This window comes from Hevea brasiliensis, chromosome 18, assembly GCF_030052815.1.
Source record: "Hevea brasiliensis isolate MT/VB/25A 57/8 chromosome 18, ASM3005281v1, whole genome shotgun sequence".
Classification (NCBI taxonomy): Eukaryota; Viridiplantae; Streptophyta; class Magnoliopsida; order Malpighiales; family Euphorbiaceae; genus Hevea; species Hevea brasiliensis.
This window is the reverse complement of record NC_079510.1, coordinates 40,922,643-40,942,639: the sequence shown is the minus strand read 5'-3', so window position 1 is coordinate 40,942,639 and position 19,997 is coordinate 40,922,643. Positions and strand designations below refer to the sequence as shown.

At 31.0% G+C, this 19,997-nt stretch overlaps 5 protein-coding genes across 12 annotated transcripts; 4 read left to right on the top strand and 1 right to left on the bottom strand.

Annotated features, from left to right (window-relative positions):
* Nucleotides 1-690: 690 nt before the first annotated feature.
* Nucleotides 691-1,460, top strand: LOC110637458 (uncharacterized). The gene is made up of 2 exons (XM_058141227.1): nucleotides 691-876; nucleotides 1,019-1,460. The coding sequence occupies exons 1-2, from the start codon at nucleotides 794-796 to the stop codon at nucleotides 1,281-1,283; spliced, it is 348 nt and encodes a 115-aa protein (XP_057997210.1). The 5' UTR covers nucleotides 691-793; the 3' UTR covers nucleotides 1,284-1,460.
* A 1,158-nt stretch (nucleotides 1,461-2,618) lies between these two features.
* Nucleotides 2,619-3,774, bottom strand: LOC110637484 (uncharacterized). The gene is made up of 3 exons (XM_058140560.1): nucleotides 3,466-3,774; nucleotides 3,261-3,368; nucleotides 2,619-3,171 (listed from the first exon to the last, which is right to left on the bottom strand). Exons 1-3 carry the CDS (start codon nucleotides 3,772-3,774, stop codon nucleotides 2,869-2,871), a joined length of 720 nt encoding a protein of 239 aa, XP_057996543.1. The 3' UTR covers nucleotides 2,619-2,868.
* A 5,377-nt stretch (nucleotides 3,775-9,151) lies between these two features.
* LOC110637468 (B3 domain-containing transcription factor VRN1) lies at nucleotides 9,152-12,678 on the top strand. 6 transcript variants are annotated; one of them, XM_021787574.2, is made up of 6 exons: nucleotides 9,154-9,399; nucleotides 11,094-11,460; nucleotides 11,578-11,628; nucleotides 11,707-11,763; nucleotides 11,853-12,052; nucleotides 12,145-12,678. In XM_021787574.2, the coding sequence occupies exons 1-6, from the start codon at nucleotides 9,340-9,342 to the stop codon at nucleotides 12,412-12,414; spliced, it is 1,005 nt and encodes a 334-aa protein (XP_021643266.1). In that variant the 5' UTR covers nucleotides 9,154-9,339; the 3' UTR covers nucleotides 12,415-12,678. The 6 variants fall into 6 exon arrangements, with proteins under 6 accessions (XP_021643264.1, XP_021643268.1, XP_021643263.1 ...); XM_021787572.2 differs by having other exon boundaries at nucleotides 9,152-9,399; nucleotides 11,094-11,628; XM_021787575.2 differs by adding an exon at nucleotides 9,519-9,655 and having other exon boundaries at nucleotides 11,094-11,763.
* Nucleotides 12,679-15,299: 2,621 nt separating this feature from the next.
* Nucleotides 15,300-17,631, top strand: LOC110637475 (B3 domain-containing transcription factor VRN1). 3 transcript variants are annotated; one of them, XM_058141173.1, is made up of 5 exons: nucleotides 15,300-15,578; nucleotides 15,882-16,557; nucleotides 16,634-16,815; nucleotides 16,969-17,175; nucleotides 17,327-17,631. In XM_058141173.1, exons 1-4 carry the CDS (start codon nucleotides 15,468-15,470, stop codon nucleotides 17,164-17,166), a joined length of 1,167 nt encoding a protein of 388 aa, XP_057997156.1. In that variant the 5' UTR covers nucleotides 15,300-15,467; the 3' UTR covers nucleotides 17,167-17,175; nucleotides 17,327-17,631. The 3 variants fall into 3 exon arrangements, with proteins under 3 accessions (XP_057997156.1, XP_057997155.1, XP_021643281.2); XM_058141172.1 differs by having other exon boundaries at nucleotides 15,303-15,578; nucleotides 16,906-17,175; nucleotides 17,393-17,631; XM_021787589.2 differs by having other exon boundaries at nucleotides 15,304-15,578; nucleotides 16,906-17,175.
* Nucleotides 17,632-17,782: 151 nt separating this feature from the next.
* Nucleotides 17,783-19,528, top strand: LOC131175878 (uncharacterized). The gene is made up of 3 exons (XM_058140559.1): nucleotides 17,783-17,848; nucleotides 17,931-17,987; nucleotides 19,163-19,528. Exons 1-3 carry the CDS (start codon nucleotides 17,783-17,785, stop codon nucleotides 19,526-19,528), a joined length of 489 nt encoding a protein of 162 aa, XP_057996542.1.
* The last annotated feature ends 469 nt before the right edge of the window (nucleotides 19,529-19,997 follow it).

Here is a 19,997-nt window from a genome sequence, read left to right as displayed (position 1 = left end):
AGGAGGATGTTAGTCATAGAATTAAAGCCGGATGGTTGAAGTGGAGATGTGTTACGGGAGTTTAATGTGATTGTAAGATTCCCAATAAGTTGAAAGGAAAATTTTACCGTACAGTCATATGACTGGCCATGTTATATGGTAGTGAGTGTTGGGCACTAAAGGAGTCATATGCGTTTAAGATAAAAGTTGCGGAGATGAAAATGTTAAGGTGGATGAGTGACCATGCTAGACTAGATAAAGTCCGTAATGAGAGTATTAGAGAAAAAGTAGGAGTGATGCCAATTGAGGATAAATTGAGAGAAGAGAGATATGGTTTAGTCATGTGAAGCGTAGACATACGGAGGCTATAGGTAGACAAGTAGAGTACATTAGGTTAGAGGATAGAAAGAAAAGAAGTGTAAACCTAAACTAACTTGGAGGAGATTAGTACAACATTACTTAGAAGCATTACACATTTACGAGGATTTAACCCAAAATCGTTTAGAGTGGAGAAAGAGAATCCATATAGCCGTACAACATGACCTAGAAGCATTTCACATTTCCGAGGATTTAACCTAAAATCGTTTAAAGTGGAGAAAGATAATTCATATAGCCGACTCCAAATTTTTGAGATAAAGGCCTAATTAAGTTGAATTGAGTTATATGAAATTGAAACTGGAACTGCAGAATTTTATGCATTGTAGGCTTCAAGGCAGAGCAACTTGTTGAATATTGCTTTGTACAATTCCACCTGGGCACTTTCTTGAATCTAACTAAATTACTTTATTCTTAGTCTCCTTTGTCTCTACAGGTTATGGGAGCATATTTTGAGAAACTCGCGTCTAAATCTTTTGCAGTTTATTCAATTGCAGTGACAGAAACAGAAAACAGAACTTGGTTCGTGTAAGATGGTTCCATTGTCATCTATAAGATAATTAAACTGGATGCTAGCTTTAAGAAAATTTTTGTACTTTTTTCCCTTGATATATCTCCATTTTTATATTGCCTTCCCTCCTACTGATTCTTCAATCTACAGCAGGAACCTATCATGGCATGCCGATGAGATTAATAAACCTGTTTCAGGGCAGGATACATCAGAAACTGCGAACAGCTTTTCCAATAATGAAGAAAGTTTTAATCAAGAAAGGCACAGGCAGGAGGAAGGATCCAGTGAACAAGCTAATGGGTGGCATTCAGATAATGAATTCAATTCCAATGGTTTTCCTCCCCGAGTGATAAAACATGCCGAGGAGTCCATAGGTGAACCGTGCACAGAAGAAACACAATCCAGAGTCGCAATCTGAATGGGTTAATCAGGGTGGGTTTCGCGCAGCAAATTTTGCAGTAGCGACTTCCAGTCATATGGAGGATCTAGTTGGAATGCCATCTGAGGCATTTGGTGCTTAGCTGAGTTATAATTCTCCAATTTTGTGCATATGTTTGGCAGTAAATATAGTCTGTGCATCTTTGTTTTCGAGTGAGCTGATTTAGCATATAATTGGTTCTTGCTAGGAGTTTCTTCTACATGCATAAAGGAATTTATTCATGTTTATTTAATGCTATGTTGATGGTTTTATAAATTTTATAAATGAAATTGAGTAGCATTTGTATAAGTAAGCAATTCATATGTCTTATCTCCAGTAGCATAGAAATAATTAAGCACGCAGATGAATCTATATTTCACTAACTGGAAGTTTTATGTTTTCACCAGCACAAATTGTGTGGACAAGATTTGGTTAATAACATTGGGAATATGACAATTCAATTTTGATAACCATGAAAGAGTTGCTTGAAGACTACAAATCTAGCATCTTTTTGACACTTTTTTTTTAAGAAAAAAATTTTCTTGCCTTGTATTTTGAATAGTGAAAAATTCTATCATTAGGATAATTCAATTGATAAAAATAAAATTTCTTTTTCCTCACATGTAGGTGTGTTTCCAAGAGATGACCAGAGGGTTGTATTTGCTGGACTGTGTGGGTTTGCTTCGGGATGTGGATTTTCTTTGTGAGGACTTTAGAGAAGGATGGCATCTCAGGGTGTCTACCAACGCCAATGGCGCTCGCCGACCCAGGATGGAGAGCTCTGCTTCCTTCTCCATCTTTAGCATCGAAGTAGCTTTTTTACGATAGTTGTTTCCATGACGATGCTTCTCTTGTTCTTTGGGTTTCCAGCTCGCCGTTCGGTGCTCTTGGATTACAGGGGACCTCCCCTTCAGGCATATCACCTGTATAAAGTCCCCTTGCAGTGCTTCAATTAGTTTCGTGATCTCCCACTGGTGTTTGCCAGATCGAGCTGACGTTGCTCTGTTTCTCGCCAAGGCCCTTTGAGATGGGATTCCCTATTGTGAGATGTTTTATCGGGTCATGGGTATACGGGTCAAGATCCATTTTTACTAGGGTTTTCTTTTGTCTTGGGCTGGATTTTTTAAGTAAAAATTGGATCTTTAACTGATTTTCCTCGTTTATTTGGCGGCCATGTGCCTGATCTCTATTTAAGCCTCTGGCCTGTTTTTAATTGATGAAATCTAACTTTATCTTTTGAGAAAAAAAAAATGCTTTAGCTTAATCAGTTGCAGTCATGTATTGCTGAATCTCAGCATCTGCTGTACAAACATGAGGCACTTTCACATTGAAAAATACAGAGTTTCCAGAAAATCAAATTCAAATAGTTCTCTGGAAATTTTCCAATAAAGAACAGCTTCAATCCAATGTAAAACTAAGGCATAACTATTATTCTTATGCAAATGAGCAATAAATTGACTGATATATAGATGATTCACCGTGGTCTTTGCAAGTTCTAATAAACATTCACCATTGATCAACCATCACATGACAAAGCAATAACAAGTTAGCTCGGGTTAAAAAAATAATAATGAAAAAAAAAATCTTAAAACTTCTCAGTGAATTGATTAATGGAGTCACGAAGATCCGAGTACAGGCCATAGAGAGAGTATTGCCGGAGATTTGATACCTCATACCATGAATTAAGCGATTCAAGATTCCTGTCAGTACCAGAGAATGCTAATTGTATTCCCAGGTTGCAGTCAATAGGGCCACCATGAATCCTACACCTTGAGCTTTGAATTGCGCAGTCCTTGCCATTGAGGCAAATAAAACCATGAGAGCAGGAACCACACCCAAAATTCTTCCAGTACAAGTTCTGTAGGGTACCCTTCTGGAATTCCAGGACCTGTGACACAATAAGATTATGATATATATATAAATGCCAGTAATTCCATCCTGGAAAAGGAAAGAAAAGCCTGTGTTTCAGAAATTTACCAGAGTGAAACTAGTAACGATCATACCATTATCAGCAACCACAGTTGGGAGTGATCTAGCTGCATACTTTCTTCCAGCAAATGCTACCATAAATCCACCACCCATGGCCTAAAAAATTGAATTAAATAATCCTGAATTTGGAGGGCTGTTACTACTTTATTTATAGCAACAGAAACCAAAGAAATCCATTTCAGTTTTCACATACCGGATCAAAGGTACTGCTATTGATTGTAAGTAAAGAAATCTCATCAACTTTTGGCCTAAACAAAGCAAGTTGTGCCATTTTGCTTGAAAGGGCAAGACGAATATCACAAGGTGAAAGTTGAACCTGATCGAAAAAGAAAGATTCCCTGGTAGAAAATGCAAGACCAAATGTGAATCCATCAAATTTTTGTACTTTAGCATCAATGCAAGGGCTCAAGACATCGTTGGTATCAGCTGCATTTGCACCCATAATCATTGTAACCACCGCCACCACCACCACCACCGCAACATCTATAGTATCCTTCCACATGTTCTTTATAATCTGCATGAACAGACTAAAAAAATTCATCAACCAATGTAACAAAACAATAAAACTCTTACGAAAAAAAAATCACATGCATATGAACCAAATTCAGATTTCAAGATCGATTTAAAAAGAAGAGATACGTAAAAGGAAAGAGCTACCACTAGTTATGGTCCAAATGATGCTCTGAGCAAGCTTGATGATGGCTTGGATCAATAGAATTCCAATGATTTTATGGGAAAGAAAAGTAAATACAAATGGGATTGTGGGAGATGTTTGATTTCTTACAAATGTTTCCTTGAAAACTGCTAAAGAACCGCGAGACAGTTATATAGGCAAGCCAGGTGGATCTTGTCCTGCCTCTTCTATCGTTATTGAATCTTTGCAAGTTCGTTTTTTTCTCCTACCGAACTCTTTTTCTTTTACCTTAAAATATTTTTTTTAAAGTGAGAATTTAGTTGCATCTAAGGTAAACTCAAGTTTTATAATTATTATATTAAATATTTATATCAAGATTTATGTAAAATTAATTATTATATTAAATATTTATATCAAGATTTATATAAAATTAATTAAATTATGTATAATAAATGAATAAATATTTAAATATAAATATTTAATCTAATAATTATTAAATTCTTTTTTATATAAACTCAAACCTTTTATGGCTGCACTCTTAAAATTTTTTATGACTTTTTATTTTTTTATAATGAACTTTTATTGAAATTTGAAATTGAACCTCATAATTTTAAAAACAATTTTGTATATTACTCACTTAAAACTCATTTACTATAATTTTTTATTATTTATGAAGAATGAATGTTTAAAATATTTATAAATTTTGGAAAGAAAATTCTCAATTCATCTATGTAGTGAATTGAAAAATAATAAAAATTAAAAATATTTAAAATTTTTATTTATGAATTATTCTAAACATAAATTTATTATTTTAAAACCTTTTAAACTCCTCCTAGATAAAGCATTAGAGTTTGAACTCATGCTTTTTTTTTTTTTTTTTTTTTCTGTTTTCCGCGAAGGATAATTTCATGAATTATTGTTGAGAGAACAAGGACAAAGGCCTACATACAATGCAGCGTAGACTGAAGGCTTACAATAACAAAAAAGACAACTGTAGGCCCAGAACAACAAAGCTGCAAAATAAAGGCCAAAGGCCCAAACAAGAGAAAACACCAGCTTGGAGGAAGACAACAGATCATGCAAACAAAAGCAAAGCGCAAAGGCTAGAGAAAAACAAATATGCTTTCCTATGGAGTTCTGTACCTCAGAAGAGCCATCCAAGCACGCACCAGCAGCCGATGAAGGGGCGCACGCTAAGCCTACGACAATCTAACTCATGCTACTCGATTATTGAATTATTAATTTAATAATTTTTTTTTATTGAAATTGATAGCTTCTAAAACGAGGGGTGGATGGATGAATGAAAATTAATTTATAAATTAATTTAAATTTATAAATATTTAAAATTTTAAATAATTATATATTTATTAAAATATTTATAAATAAGTAATTAATATACTTAATAAAAAATAATTTATAAATATATTTATTATTAAAATAATTAAAAATAATATTAAATAAAATTTATAATAAAATTTTAAAAATTAAATGAAGGTAAAATGATAAAATATTTAATTAAATTAATTTATAAACTCAGTTTGAGTATAGTAATTTTCTCTTTTTGACAATTGAGTATAGATTATTATGAAAATTAACTGTCCATTAAAATCTTTACGAAATAATTATAATAAATTTCATCGAAATAATATACATTATCAATTTTTGTTACTTATTAAAAGTCTATTTAATATTACTGTTAAAATTATTATTGAAAAAATTATTTTTTTAAATATAATATTTATAAGATATTAAAAATAATTTAAAATTAAATTTAATAAATTTTAATAATAAAATAATAAAATAATTTTTTAATTATTTTTTCAATAATATTTTTATTTAAATAAATAATATTAACCTTCTAAATTTAACGCTGAACAGATAAGAGAGATCATGAGATCTCATGTATGCTCGTGGCTACAAGTGATCTTGCACAATCGTTTTTGGCTTGTTGGACACCTTAGATATGATAGGTCTTATTTATTCTTTTATCATGAAAATAAAACAATAAAAACAATAAAAATGTGTTAATTAAAATAATTTATAGAATAATATAGTTAAGTGTTTATTTTGTCATTTATTTTATAATATAAAAAGTTAACAACTTAAATGTTCATGGTTTTTATTTCACAATTTTAGAGGTAAAAAAAAAAACAAAAATCTCATGAAACACAATAAAAAGAAGGTTTTAAAAAATTATTTATGTGATGTAAATTTGTTAAATGTATATTATCAAAATAAGTTAAAAAATGATATAATAAATTTAATTAATGAAATAATTTCAACATATATATATATTTTTTTAATAAAAATTTATTATTTTTTTTTAACTACCAAAAGCATCTTAATAATATTACTAAACTTAGTAATTAAGGTTTAAATCTGACCAAATTCAATCCTTTCTCTTAATATAAAAAGAAAAAGAAATAACTTAATAATTTGTGGGCAGGATGTGTATGGCACCCTGGATCGACACGTGTCATGAAAAACCCTCTTCTGAGAAGAATGGAATAAAGGATCTCCTGTGTAGAGAATTGTGGGCCAGTCTCACTCGTTCTTTTGGCCTGGTTTTTGACTCCATTGACTCAGCCACTCGCTGTCCGAGTTTTGTGTCTAGTGGCTTTCACTTTTTTATTGAAAAAAAAATGTTTTACAATTTTATCCTTAAATTTTACTTTATAATATAATATAATTTTTAAATTTTTAAAAATTAATTATTTAATTTCTATATTTTACATTATATTATAATTTATTTTATAAATTTTAAAAAATAAATTATTTAATCTCTTTAATTTTAATATATAAAATAGTTTAATTCTTATAATTTAATATTTATAATAATTTTATTAATTTATATAATAATTAAATTATTTTATATATTAAATTATAAGAATTAAAATATTATATAATATGAAAGTTAGAGATTAAATAATTAATTTTTTTAAAGATTAAATTATAAATTTTTTAAAAATAAATCATTTTAAATATTAAACATTATCATATGGTATTGGAAAATGATAAGGTTTACATGATTGTGTACTTTGGACTGTCGAGTACGTAGGAGTATGTACGATATGATTTGATAAATTTTAGAGAAAATTTTAAATTAAAATAAAAAATATAATTTTATAATTTTATCAAAATCAAATTATTTATATATGAAAATAAATAAAATAAATTAAAATATTATGATTTGAATTTAACATACATTAACACGTTAATATATGAAGCATTTATTTAAAAACATATTGATATTTAAAATATAAAATATATGAGTTAATTTTCTACATATGTATTTTCAATTTATGGCTTTATTTACTTCCTTAAAAATTAGAAAACAAACTAAACTATAAATATATATTTTTTAATTTTCTCATATTAAATTGAATTAGTTAAAGGGTTGAATTAAATTAAAATATTAAAATCAACTAAATTTTATTTAAATTAATTAATTAAATAAAAGAAAGCTTATTTCCGCAACTCAATATATTAGGGCCACAATTAAAATAATGAAAGAATTAAAACACTCTTAAATTGCAATCTCATTTAAATTTTTTTTAATATTTCTTATTTCTTATATTTTCTATCATATTTATTAGTCAATTTTAAAAAATTGTAAAATTCTGAAAAGATTTTAATTAAATTAAAAAAAAATTTACAGCCTATAAAAGAATAAGAAATTTTCACCTTTATTCTTGATAAATTAATAAATTTAAAATAAATTAATTTTTTTTTATTTAAATTATCACAATCAGCTATTGTTAAATAACTTACTAATATTAATAAAAATTTAATTATCCATAGGCAAACAATTTTTAATCTTTTTTAAGAAACAATTTTTATAAAAAACATTAAATTAGCAAAAATTTTAAATATTTAAATAAATATACATATGGTTAAAGAAATTGATTAATTTTTCACATGTATATAAGTTAATACAAATATGCTTATTTGTACATAAAATGATGCATATTAATTAAATAATAATAATTTTTGAAAGAATATAATTACAGAATTTTTTAAAAATTAGTTTTTTTTAAATGAGAGAAATTGTATAAAGGAAAAAATTATTAATTTGAAAAACTAAAATAATAAAGAAAATTATTATTTTTATTTTATTCTTTCATCTAAAGATAAAAATAAGAGATAATATAGGGTATTATTATAGAGAGTTTTTTTTTAATTATATTCAAATATTTTTTATTTATAAAATTAAAAATTAATTTTTTTTAAATGAGAAAATTGTATAAAGGAGAAAATTATTAATTTGAAAAACTAAAATAATAAAGCAAATTATTATTTTTATTTTATTCTTTCATCTAAAGATAAAAATAAAAGATAATATAGAATATTATTATAGAGAGTTTTTTTTTTAATTATATTCAAATATTTTTTATTTATAAAATTAAAAATTAATTTTTTTTAAATGAGAAAATTGTATAAAGGAGAAAATTATTAATTTGAAAAACTAAAATAATAAAGCAAATTATTATTTTTATTTTATTCTTTCATCTAAAGATAAAAATAAAAGATAATATAGAATATTATTATAGAGAGTTTTTTTTTAATTATATTGAAATATTTTTTATTTATAAAAAATTTAATTGATGGTACTTTAGTCTTTTTATAAATTATTTATTAAATTAATTATGACTTTAATAAATTAACTTGTGAAATTAAATTCTCTCCGCATTAAATTATATATACTTTTATTAATTATTACTGATTAATATAAATTTTTACGAGATTCACATTATTAATAATAATTTAAATATTAATAAATATTTTGTATAGTAATAATACTCGTTACATATATTTTTAATAGGTGAACTCAAATTTAATTATTAAAAAATATTACTAAAAAAGATAATTATAAATGTAAAAAAATTAATTTTTTGTACGCCATAAAATGAATATATTGAGATACTTAGAAAATTCAATCAATAATTTAAATTATATAATCAATATATATATATATATATATATATATATATATATATATATATGTTTTTTTTAAATAAATGCCATATGAGTGGTGAAAGAAAAAGAAACCATGAATGCAGAAAGTACAACAAAGTACCAGCCAGAAGATATCTTTGATCATTGGCCCATGTTGTGCAAGAAAAGGAAAAGAAAAATAAAAAATCCTAGCATCTGAGTTGGCGATTTGAGTTGCAATTGAGTCATAGCGATTTGATAGCTGGTGTGTCATTGGTCAGCTCAACTCGTTTTCTTTTTTAGGTCAAGTTGAGTTTATTTTTAAGGCACTATTTGACTAAAATCAGTAGTGAGGGGGAGAAGAAAGAGAAGAGAAATAGATCTGAAACCCCAGAAATTCTCTTTCAATTAGAGTTCTTATCATTGTATCATGATCTAATTGACCATCTCTCTATCTCTGTATAATACCCACAAATACTAAAAACCCAAATCCCCAAAATGCCTAGACCTTATTTTCATAAGCTAATTCTCTCTAATACCATTAGAGACAAGAAACTGGTAACAAAAATTTCTTCTTTTCACTTCTTTCTTTCTTTCTTTCCTTATTTCTTTTCATATGGATTGTATAAATGTTTCTCTGGTTAAGTCTTTTTTTTTTTTTCTTTTTTTTTTTTCAGATGCTTTCTGAGTGTGGACATGTGTGTGTTTTTATTTGTATGTGGGAAGCTTGAAATTTGAAAGGCAAACTTTATATGGATTAGAGACGAAACCCAAATTTTTTTTGGGTGAATTAGATCATATATTGAGTGAAAGGGTAGGCAAAAATTATTGTTATTATTATTTTTTGTTCTATTATTTATTTTACTTTAGGTATTTGATGGAAACCCCAATTTTTGTTTGATTAAGAGAGAACTAAGCGAAGTAATGCTAACAAGAGTATGGGTTTGAGGGTGGGTTTCTGCAATTCTTCTCTTCATTAATTGGTTTTGTTTTTGCTGAGTGAATGAAGAGTATCCACTATCTAGCTTAGCTTAGTGTAATAGCTGACAGGTCACGAGTGTGTGTTTGTTTTGTTCAACTTTTCCATTTTTTGGTTAAGAAATGAGACAAACTTCAATACATATTGTTGATAGAAGTTTGTGGTTTCTTGGATATTATACCAGCCATCATAAATCTGGCATCACAATTGAATTAAATTTACTCAATTGGGGTGGTCATCATGATTCTCACTCTACTCAGATTTCTTAGTAGAATTGAACAAGAAGTTTTGAATTGTTACATAATGTATCTGTTAGGCTTTAGGTTATGTAATAAAGTTGAAAAGATAATATTAACTTAGTATTATGTCCTTTGGACAAAGCACCATCTCAAGATTTCATTCTCCAATTCTGAAGGATATACAAGTTCATGAAGCGAATATCTAGTCTCCTGTGGATTGGTTGCACATCTTTTCAGACATAAATTGACCATTTATAGGAATTACCATGCAGGAAAACTAGTGGAGGAATTGGGAAAACAGTTAATATTAAATTATAATAGAACAATTGCTATATGAGAATCATTTGGGCCTGCAGTTAACAATGTGTGCTGCCGCTGTCATTTGGTGCATCTTATACTCTATTTCATGGCAGTTAGGAAAGAATATGTTGTTAAATTCAACTTTTTCGTTTCATTTTTGATGTTGGAATAGCAATAATCCCTCAAACACAAATAACCATTAAGTTTTATTACTACTTGAACTTTGACGGTGTTGTGAAACCTTGTGAATTTTTGTATCACGTAGGCAATAATGATGGTTGTGAATCCTTATAATTACATGGTATTGCTGTCTTCTTTGCCCTCCTTTTCTTTTCATTTGGATTAATGCTACCCTTGGTTCTTGGAAAAGGTCCAACCATTTTAAATTCCCTTGTGTGTTTTGACAAAACAGTAGCCTCTTGTTCGCATTGTTAATATTTGGGCACATCTTATAAATAATTCTATGTCACCTTACTGTATAGCATGGATACAACAACTCTATGGTTCTATTGCTTAGCAATTTTGTTTAAAAGATCTTTTTGAGTTATATTGTGTCTTCTGCATTATTGAATCAACAACTAAAACTAAGCCTTAATCCCATAGTAGGTGGGTTTAGCCATATGGATTCTTCTTTGTCTGAGATCAATTCCCCATCAACATTCAAAAATTATAAATCATTTGATACTTCTCATGGAGCCTGATTTCGTTTCTTTTAATTTCTTTTTAACCTGCAGAGGATACCTGATAATTTTGTCAAAAAATTTGGAAATGACTTATCTGCTTTTGGGAGACTCAGTGTTCCCGGTGGTCCTGTGTGGCCTGTTGGATTAATAAAAGCTGATGACAAATTTTGGTTTCATGAAGGATGGAAGGAATTTATGGAGCGTTACTCAATACGCGTAGGATACTTTTTGGTCTTCAGATATGAAGGACATGCAGTTTTCACTGTTCATATATTCAATTTGTCTGCTTCTGAGATAAACTATCAATCTAATGCTTTAAGTGGCAGAAGATATCTTGCATTTGAAGAGATGGAAGATGATGACTTTGTCGAATACTTGAGCTCCTCATCTCCGTACTTGGTTCCTAATTCTATGAAAAGTAAGGTTTTTGATGAACGCCTTGATCAAATGACAATTAACAAAAGTTACAATCCTCCAGCATTGCAAAATTTGTTCCATGAGTCTAAACTTAACTACATAAATTGGTCTGATGAAGGGAACCTGCAATTATCAAAGGATGCTAGTATTTCACATGCAACAAATCAAGGTACACGAGATGTTGGTGTTCAGTTTAATGCAATCGAGATGAAAAATTATGCAGATGATGTGAGATTTTATATTCCAGATGGAGAAATGCAAAAGCCTAAAAAACGGGGAAGGAAAAAGCTGAAAATTGATCCTAGTAAGTTGTTAAAGTTTTTTCTTCTCATCATCTTTTTAAACATCAGGAAGTGAAAATCCTCATCATTTATTGATTCAATGAAACTACAGATGAGCAGCAGCCATCAGCTCTACAAGAAGAAGAAGCTGACATGCGCTTTAGATTTTACGAGAGTGCTTCAGCGAGAAAGCGAACTGTGACTGCTGAAGAAAGAGAAAGGGCAATAAATGCAGCTAAAGCGTTTGAGCCTATTAATCCTTTTTGTAGGGTTGTCCTGCGACCATCCTACCTATACAGGGGTTGCATTATGGTGAATCATTAACTATATCAGCTATACTTCATTTTCATTTTACAGTGTGCTATGCTTAGCATAATATGTATCCTTTTTTTTTTTGGGTGCAGTATTTGCCATCTTGCTTTGCTGAGAAGAATCTAAATGGGGTTTCAGGATTCATTAAACTCCAGTTTTCTGATGGGAAACAGTGGCCGGTCAGATGCCTTTATAGGGGAGGTAGAGCCAAACTAAGCCAAGGGTGGTATGAATTCACATTGGAGAATAATTTGGGGGAAGGAGATGTTTGTATCTTTGAGCTGATAAGATCAAGGGATATTGTGCTGAAAGTTACTGTATTTCGTGTTCTTGAAAGTGCTGGATTTGTGAACCGACCTTGAAATTAAATATCAGCTTTGCTAAACTAGACAGAATCTGCTGGCTGGCAAATTTCCGAATTAAGAAACTTTGTCAAGTAACTCTCTTTCTGGGTGATTATCAATGCTCTGGTTTTCATATTATAGTATTTAATTCTTGTTTGATGTTTATAACTTTTCAGAGCAAACTAGTGGAACTTTCTATTGTTTAGATGTTTCAATAGATGATTTTGTGGCTTTACTAGGGCTGTAAATAGAATGTTCAATCAAGGGATATTTTTAACGGCACTACAACAGATTTTAGGCATAATTTATTGTTAGTATGTATGGTTTGATGTTTCAGATATTATTATTATTATTATTATTATTATTATTATTATTATTATTATTATTATTTTCTTTTTGGTTCACTCGTGTTTAGATTGCTGCTTTAATTGTGACACTGACATTTTTAGTAGTTAGAAAACATGCGGTACTTGTTTGACATTGTTACAGGCATAATATGATATGAAAACTAATCAATTCAACATTATTGCTTGGTTTTCTTTGTTTTTGCTTATAAATGTGTATCTTCAGTCTTGGTTGCTGATTCGTTCTGCCCACTTGTAATTTTGTACGGTAAAATGCCCCAAAAATCTATACAATCAAATAATTTAATGTATGTGCTGTCATAAGAGTTGGTTATTTGATATTAATGTATGTGGGATTAATAGATTTTGATGCTGTCTTAAGTCTTAACGTCCCAATCCCAAGTCTGGGTTTGCCCTCTTCTTTTTTATTCTTTTGGTGGTGGTAGGGTGTGTAACAGGATTCTCAAGCCCCACCCTTCTCCTTCTCCATTTCCATTCTTTCTGGATATTTGTGTGGGGGCACAAGTTTGCGAAGGATCTTGCAAATGAATCTCGTTAAATTTAATATATATTCTTGTAAAATCAAAATTGCCACAATCAATTATTATATTTAGTACCTGGTAATTATCTAAATTGTATTTACAAGAGTATGAGCTCGTCGCAAAACTGCTTGTCCAAGAAAAAGGTTTCTGATTGAACTGGGATGATACCTGCTTACTCTCAAGTATCAAGAACGCGGTAAAATCATTAAAAATGGCAATAAAATGTTGCTAACTTCCTGTAGTTGGTCCGAACCAAGCAAGAATTTTTAATACAGGGACACTATGAAATCTCAGCTGTGGATTGGTCAGGTGATCACAGTAAACATTGCAAAAGCCCTCGTGCTCTTGCCTTCTTTTGAGTCTGGACTACCCAAATTTAAAGAACTTTCATTTGTAAATATGATTCTCAATTCTCATAATAAAGTTGTCCGACCACGTTCCATGCCCTTTCAGGTGCTAAAAAAGTTGATAAAGTAAAAATTCTTTGAAGTTTTAGTTTAATCCACAATTTGATTTTTCTTGATAAAATATTTTGATAACTTAATTTTAATCAGATGCATACAATCTCAATTTTTCTTTTTTACAATTTTCTTCATCCATATATTGCTCCAGTCTCAATTTTTTTGAAGGCATAGGTGTTTGCATACGAGTTTCGAATTCCATCCTCTATTTCATGGCGTTTGCATATATGTTAAAATTTCAATGTCCACTATTAAATTACAGTCTCCAATTCAATCTACTCAAGTTGCCTATTTTATATAAAGAATACAATCTCCCTGGTTTTCCTTTCCTTGTTTTCTCTAGAAACGGTCGAGCCCTTAGTTTTCCAAAGGCTTCCCTACCTCAAAGGGTAGGGGAAGGTGATAATTGGCTACCTGAGATTTAATCCTTCCTTATGTGGGTTGAAAGTTTTTAAGTGATTTTGGCTCTGATTTTGCAAGTTGGATGATAGGGAGAGAGTAGTTCAGACATGACCTGTGTTGTGACCATGGTCCTTGGTTTTTTGGTGTTGTATTTGTTGTGGCGTTTAGTTTGAGCTTAGAGATTGTCTCTACATGGCTTGAGGACCTCTCTTGCATTTGACTGCTTACACCTTTGGAATTTTACTTCTACACTATAGCTGGAAAGGTCATCCTAAGGACCCACGAAGGTTAAAGAGCTCTGTTGCAGTATCGTTAGGTTTTGGTAGAGTTGAGCTATTTTTATGGAAGAATTTGAAGATCGATGCTCTTTAGGTGGGTTGCTGGATTGTGATGGCGTTTTATACTCCTTGTGTTGCAGGCGATATTATTGGTTTCAATCACGGTTCAGCATATTCGGTGGTGGCAAGCCTAAGGTGGTCGGCCGCGGCTTCAGCCATCAATTTCTCATCTCTATACCTAGGATTTCTAAGTTGGGATAAGTTGATTTTGGTAAGGTTAGTTTGGTTCGATTTGAGTTGATTGGTTTCCTTGAACTTGTTTCTTGCCTCACAGTGTGGACTTTAGATTTCTCTTTATTTTACTAGACCTAGACTGCATATCTTATCCATTATGAGTTTTTAACATAAGATTGCATGTTAAAATATATATATATAAATTAAAATTGGGTTTTAGTAGTGTACTTGTTATTGTTGGGTTGGGCTTAGTTTTTTTTTCCCACTCTCTGTTTCTTTTTCTGGGTTTGGCCTTCTAATGAAACTGTATTCACTCATCATCCTTCCGTCTTCACAACTTATGATTACCCTAATACTTTACTTCCACAAAAGTAAATTTTTTTTCAAGTAAATTTTTTAAAATTAATTGTTTTATAATTTGAAAAATTTATAATTTTTTATCATTTAAAATAAATATTTCTTCACTTATATAAATATAAGATTCGTTTTTCATAATTTATAAAAGTTTATATTTATGTGAGTATAAAAAATATTAAAACTTCAAACTTAATGAATCTAATGATTTTCTAAAAAATAGTATAAAATTTAAAAAAAAAAGGATATTTTATAAAACTATAAATTTTCTCATACGCAAATTCACAATTTTAAAATTGAAAAAAAAAAAGGAAAAATCTCCTTGAGAGTGAAATGCCGTCGGCCCTGAAGCCTGAAATTACACACGCTTAACAAGAAACATTCCCCTCAGGACACAAAGCAGGAGAGTGCACTGTTGACTTAATTAAAAGGAGTAACTAAGCATAGGAATTATCTATGCGTAGCCGAAGGGAAATGGAACCGAATGCGAATCATTCTCCCGTGGAGAGACCTTGGCAGCATTTCTTTAAGATAATCCTTCCTAGTACCATTGATGAGAAGAAACTGGTAAACTCTTACTTAAGCTTAAATGCATGCATTAATGAGTCGTTTCTCCAGCTTGTAAATCGTAGAGAACATTAGAAAGATACAGTCTTTAGTTTTATGTTTTCTACTATTGCATGCAAGAATCTTATTTAATTGAGCCCCATTTTCTTGGGTTTTTTATTTTTTAGTTTTTATAAATTTCTCGGCAGCCAAACAGAAAGTGTAAAAAAACAAGATTATTGGTTTTGAATACAGTACATTAATTGTAATTATTAATGGTTTTGCATTTAAACGTATAATCTAACTTGATTGAAGTACTTGTAGAGGATTCCAGATAAATTTGTGAGAAAATTTGGGGATGAACTTTCTGATGTTGCTAATTTCATGGTCCCCAATGGTTGTGCTTGGAAAGTGGGATTAACAAAAGATCAAAATGGCATTTGGTTTGATGATGGTTGGCATAACTTTGTAGAACATTATTATATCCGCAATGGATACTTTCTAGTCTTTGGATACAGAGGTTTCTCCAATTTTAGTGTTCTGATACTTGATGTGACTGCTTGTGAAATTGAGTATCCACAAAATGGTGAAGGGTCTATCTATGGTGAGAAATGCTTGGTCCATCATCAGATTGAAATGGAGAACAATGATTCTATTCAAATCTCGGGTTCTACACTCCTATCACCATATTGTTTTTCTCTGAAAAGCAAAGTTTGTGGTGAAAGTGTAACAAAAGGAGAATCCAGCAGAAGGCACAATCGACAATTGCAGAATCCTGGAAGGAAGAAGCAACATAGAGGTGTTGCTTCAATGGTGAACCCATATGATAAGCACCTTTGTGACACAAGGAGCAAAAAAATTAAGATGGAAGAGCTGCTTGAGATAGCAAATGTTGATGCCAATGAACCAGGGAGAGGGAAATTGGATGAACACACAATTTCCAACTCACATGGACCCTTGGTTAAAATCAATGACAGCAATATATCCAAAGTTGAGCTTGGTAAGTATTTTACTGTATTTGCATATTCTTTCTTTAGAATGCTGCTTTTTAGACGCCCCAAATTTGTTAAGTTCAGGTGATAATGAGTTGTTGGCTAAATGTGAAGAAGATGTGGAAATTATTACTAGTGAAATGTTTGGATTTAAAAAGGCATCCCCAGAAAGTGAGAAGGCAATTCAGGCTGCTAGAATGTTCAAGCCCAAAAGTCCATCTTTCATGGTTCTTTTGCGCCCATATAATTGCTATAACAATATTCTGGTAAGTCTTCATATGAAATATGTTGACGATGAAGATTCAGTTACGCCTTATAAATAAGTTTAGCTGAAATTTCTTCTTGTTCCTTTTCAGTACGTGCCAGCTCGATTTGCTAAGAGTTATTTAAGTAGATTTCATAAGCATATTAAACTTCAGGTTTCTGATGGAAGAGAGTGGATAGTCCGTCTTGCTTGGAAAGGATGTGGACGGGTGGACTTTGGAGGGGGATGGAATGCATTTTGCAGGGAGAATAATCTGCAGGGAGGTGAAGTCTGTGTCTTTGAGCTGATAAGCAGTAACGTGCTGAAAACTTCTATGTTTCGTGCAGTTCAAGATGTTAGGCCTGAGAAATGATTGCTAAATGTAAGAACGGAATTTTTTTAATAGCTAATTAGATTGATTACAATTGGTGTGCAACAACACTGTGTAAGCCTATAAGGTACTCGGTTCTTGATTTAAAATTGTTGCAAGTTCCATTCTGCAATTTAACAAACTTGTTTGGCTTCTTCTGCAGACTGCATCAGGTACCTAAGATTTACTATATCTGCAGCTTACTGGCGTTGTTTCATTTTCCATGCAGCATCGAAGAGCCAACAGACGATGATGAATCTGGCAGTTTTTTTTTGTTTCACTTTTTGTAATGCATATTAATATTTTGAAGCTAAGGAATGCCTATGGAATTGAAATGCTGGGCAGAAGATGAATATATGTAAAGCTTTTAGTTTTTTTCCCAATATATGTAACATAAATGAACCTTGCAAGCGATGACAGTATAAAAATGAAACCTTGGCAAATGACTTGAACCAAGGTATTCATAAATTCCTTCTTTGTTATGGTGTTATATATTGTTGGAGTATGGAATTGACCTGTCACCAGAATATAAAGAAGAAACAGAAATCCTTACAAGTAATAAATTTTTTATAACATTACCTAAATATGCCCAGAAAGCAAGAAAGCAATAAATGAAGCAATGAAGTTCAAGCCAAAAAATCCATCTTTCCTGACGTGGCTAAATTTAATGCGCAGCAATATGATGGTATTGCCTGGTTATATTATTTCTTGGAGTTTCACTCTCCTAATGTGCTTATTAATAAAAATTTTCTTCTTGAATTCTGCAGCATGTGCCACGTCATTTGCTACAATGTTTCCACATAATGCTTCTGAGATCATCAAAGGTCAGGATTCTTATGGAAAAGAGTGGATAGTCCATACCTCTTAGTTTTGGAGAGGTGGGAGTTTGAGTTTATGGAGGGAATGGGCTGAATTTTTCAGTGACAACGATTTGGGGAATGAGATGTTAAGTCTTTTTGAGCTGATCCTGAAGAAGAATTTTTCCCTAAAAGTGAAAGTGGTTCATGCGTTGCAGGAGTTAATTTGTTTACTTAATCAGAAAATATATTAAATGCACAGTGGTTAGATTCTTTTTGGGTTCTGAAGTTTAATCAAGAAAACTTATATGTAAATAAGCTCCTTTTTCAATCACCAAATAAGCACTAACATTCCAAATGGCAAGTCTTGAAAATGGAGGAAATTGTTAAATCTCACAAATGGGAAATTTCTTGGTGCACCAAGAGTTTATGCTCTCTCTCACTTTCTAGAATTCAGGACAAGACTTTTTTTTTTTTTTTAAAAAGATCACTATTTTTTAGTGTTTCAATGTATTTTAGACTGCCTCAAGATAGCATCTGATTTTTCATGTAATTGGCAACAGGAAAGCACTTTCTATGGGCACCGACATGGAGCTCTTCCCATTGATGAATTTTGATCATGTACTGAAAAATGTTAATGAATGGACCACCAGAATCTTTTCCATTTACATTTTCATTTTCCCTTTTTGTTTTATTTAAATTTCCTTCGGCCACTCGAATCTGGATTAAGTTTGGTAATACAATCTTGAATGTTAGTGCAATAAACTGGATTTAAAACAGAAGTTTTAATGCCATAAACAAAAATAGAAGCAATTCATTTCAACTGGCAAGACCTGAGGATCATAAAATTTTCCTTGGCTAGCATTTAAGGATGGCACTATCTTTTCTTTACCTAGAAAATAAGCTCATCTAATCTATTTGTGAACCATCCATCTCATATGTACCTTATACAGCCCTTCCCATACAAAATATCAATTTCCACCCTCTCATCAATTTTGCATTACAACTAAATTCACAAACACCATCAAGAACGGGTAATCCATATTTCTTTACTAAACCATGGAACATTTATTATGATTTATATACCTATCATATAATCAAGTAATTGACTAGTTCAGTTTTTATGTTAATATTTTATGTGAAGACATATAGATCTTATATATTTCCTTCCCTATAGCAAGTTCCTTTTTTTGGTCCTGCAGGACACAATAACGGCAACAACTTCCGTAACCCTATCTCCAGCAACATTTGCTGCAGCGACCATTGCCAGCCCTAGGAGGAAGAGCATGAATGTGCATTACATAACGGGGCTGAATTCTTTTGGTGGGTTAAAAGCTCACAACAGTGTGTCCTCATTAGGCCTGCCTGTATGCCCTGACCAGTCCTTTGCAAAGGTGGCAAGCTCTGTGAGAACCCCATCAAAAAGGAAAGGCAGAGGTGGGGGTGCACTCTCTTCAAGTTGCAGCGTTGTTGCTGAGATATGCAGGATTGCAGCAATCATGAATGGGCTTTTTCTTGTTGGAGTTGCAGTGGGGTTAGTGGAAGCATTTGTGGAGGAGTCTGAGTGAGAGTTTTTAGCAACTTAATTTGGTGGTTTGGTTTCTTGGTTGTTCTTAATTAAACCCCTAATTCTTCTGTTATTCAATTCATGTAGTGGTGCAGAGATTGAATTCCCATTTGAAACTGTATCAAGAATTAAAAACATGAATTCTGTTCTGGTTTTAAACAGAATGAAAAATTGGATTTGTAACTTCTGAAATGGCCTTAGCAGGATAATCATCTGGAGTGCCTATGAATCTAAAGAGTATGTGGTTTTGAACTGTAAATGAGTCATAATTCTGGCGATATGTCTGCCTATGTTATTGTTCGTAAAGAAAATTGAAGTTCACAATGTGGTACCGAACACCAATTTGCGCACTAAATTTTGGTTATCTAACCAGAAATTCAAATGAAAGAATAATGGGCTAAATTAATCTCTTGTTGTAAACTAAAATTTTATGAGAATTCAATTCAATTCAATTAATTATTTTTATGTAA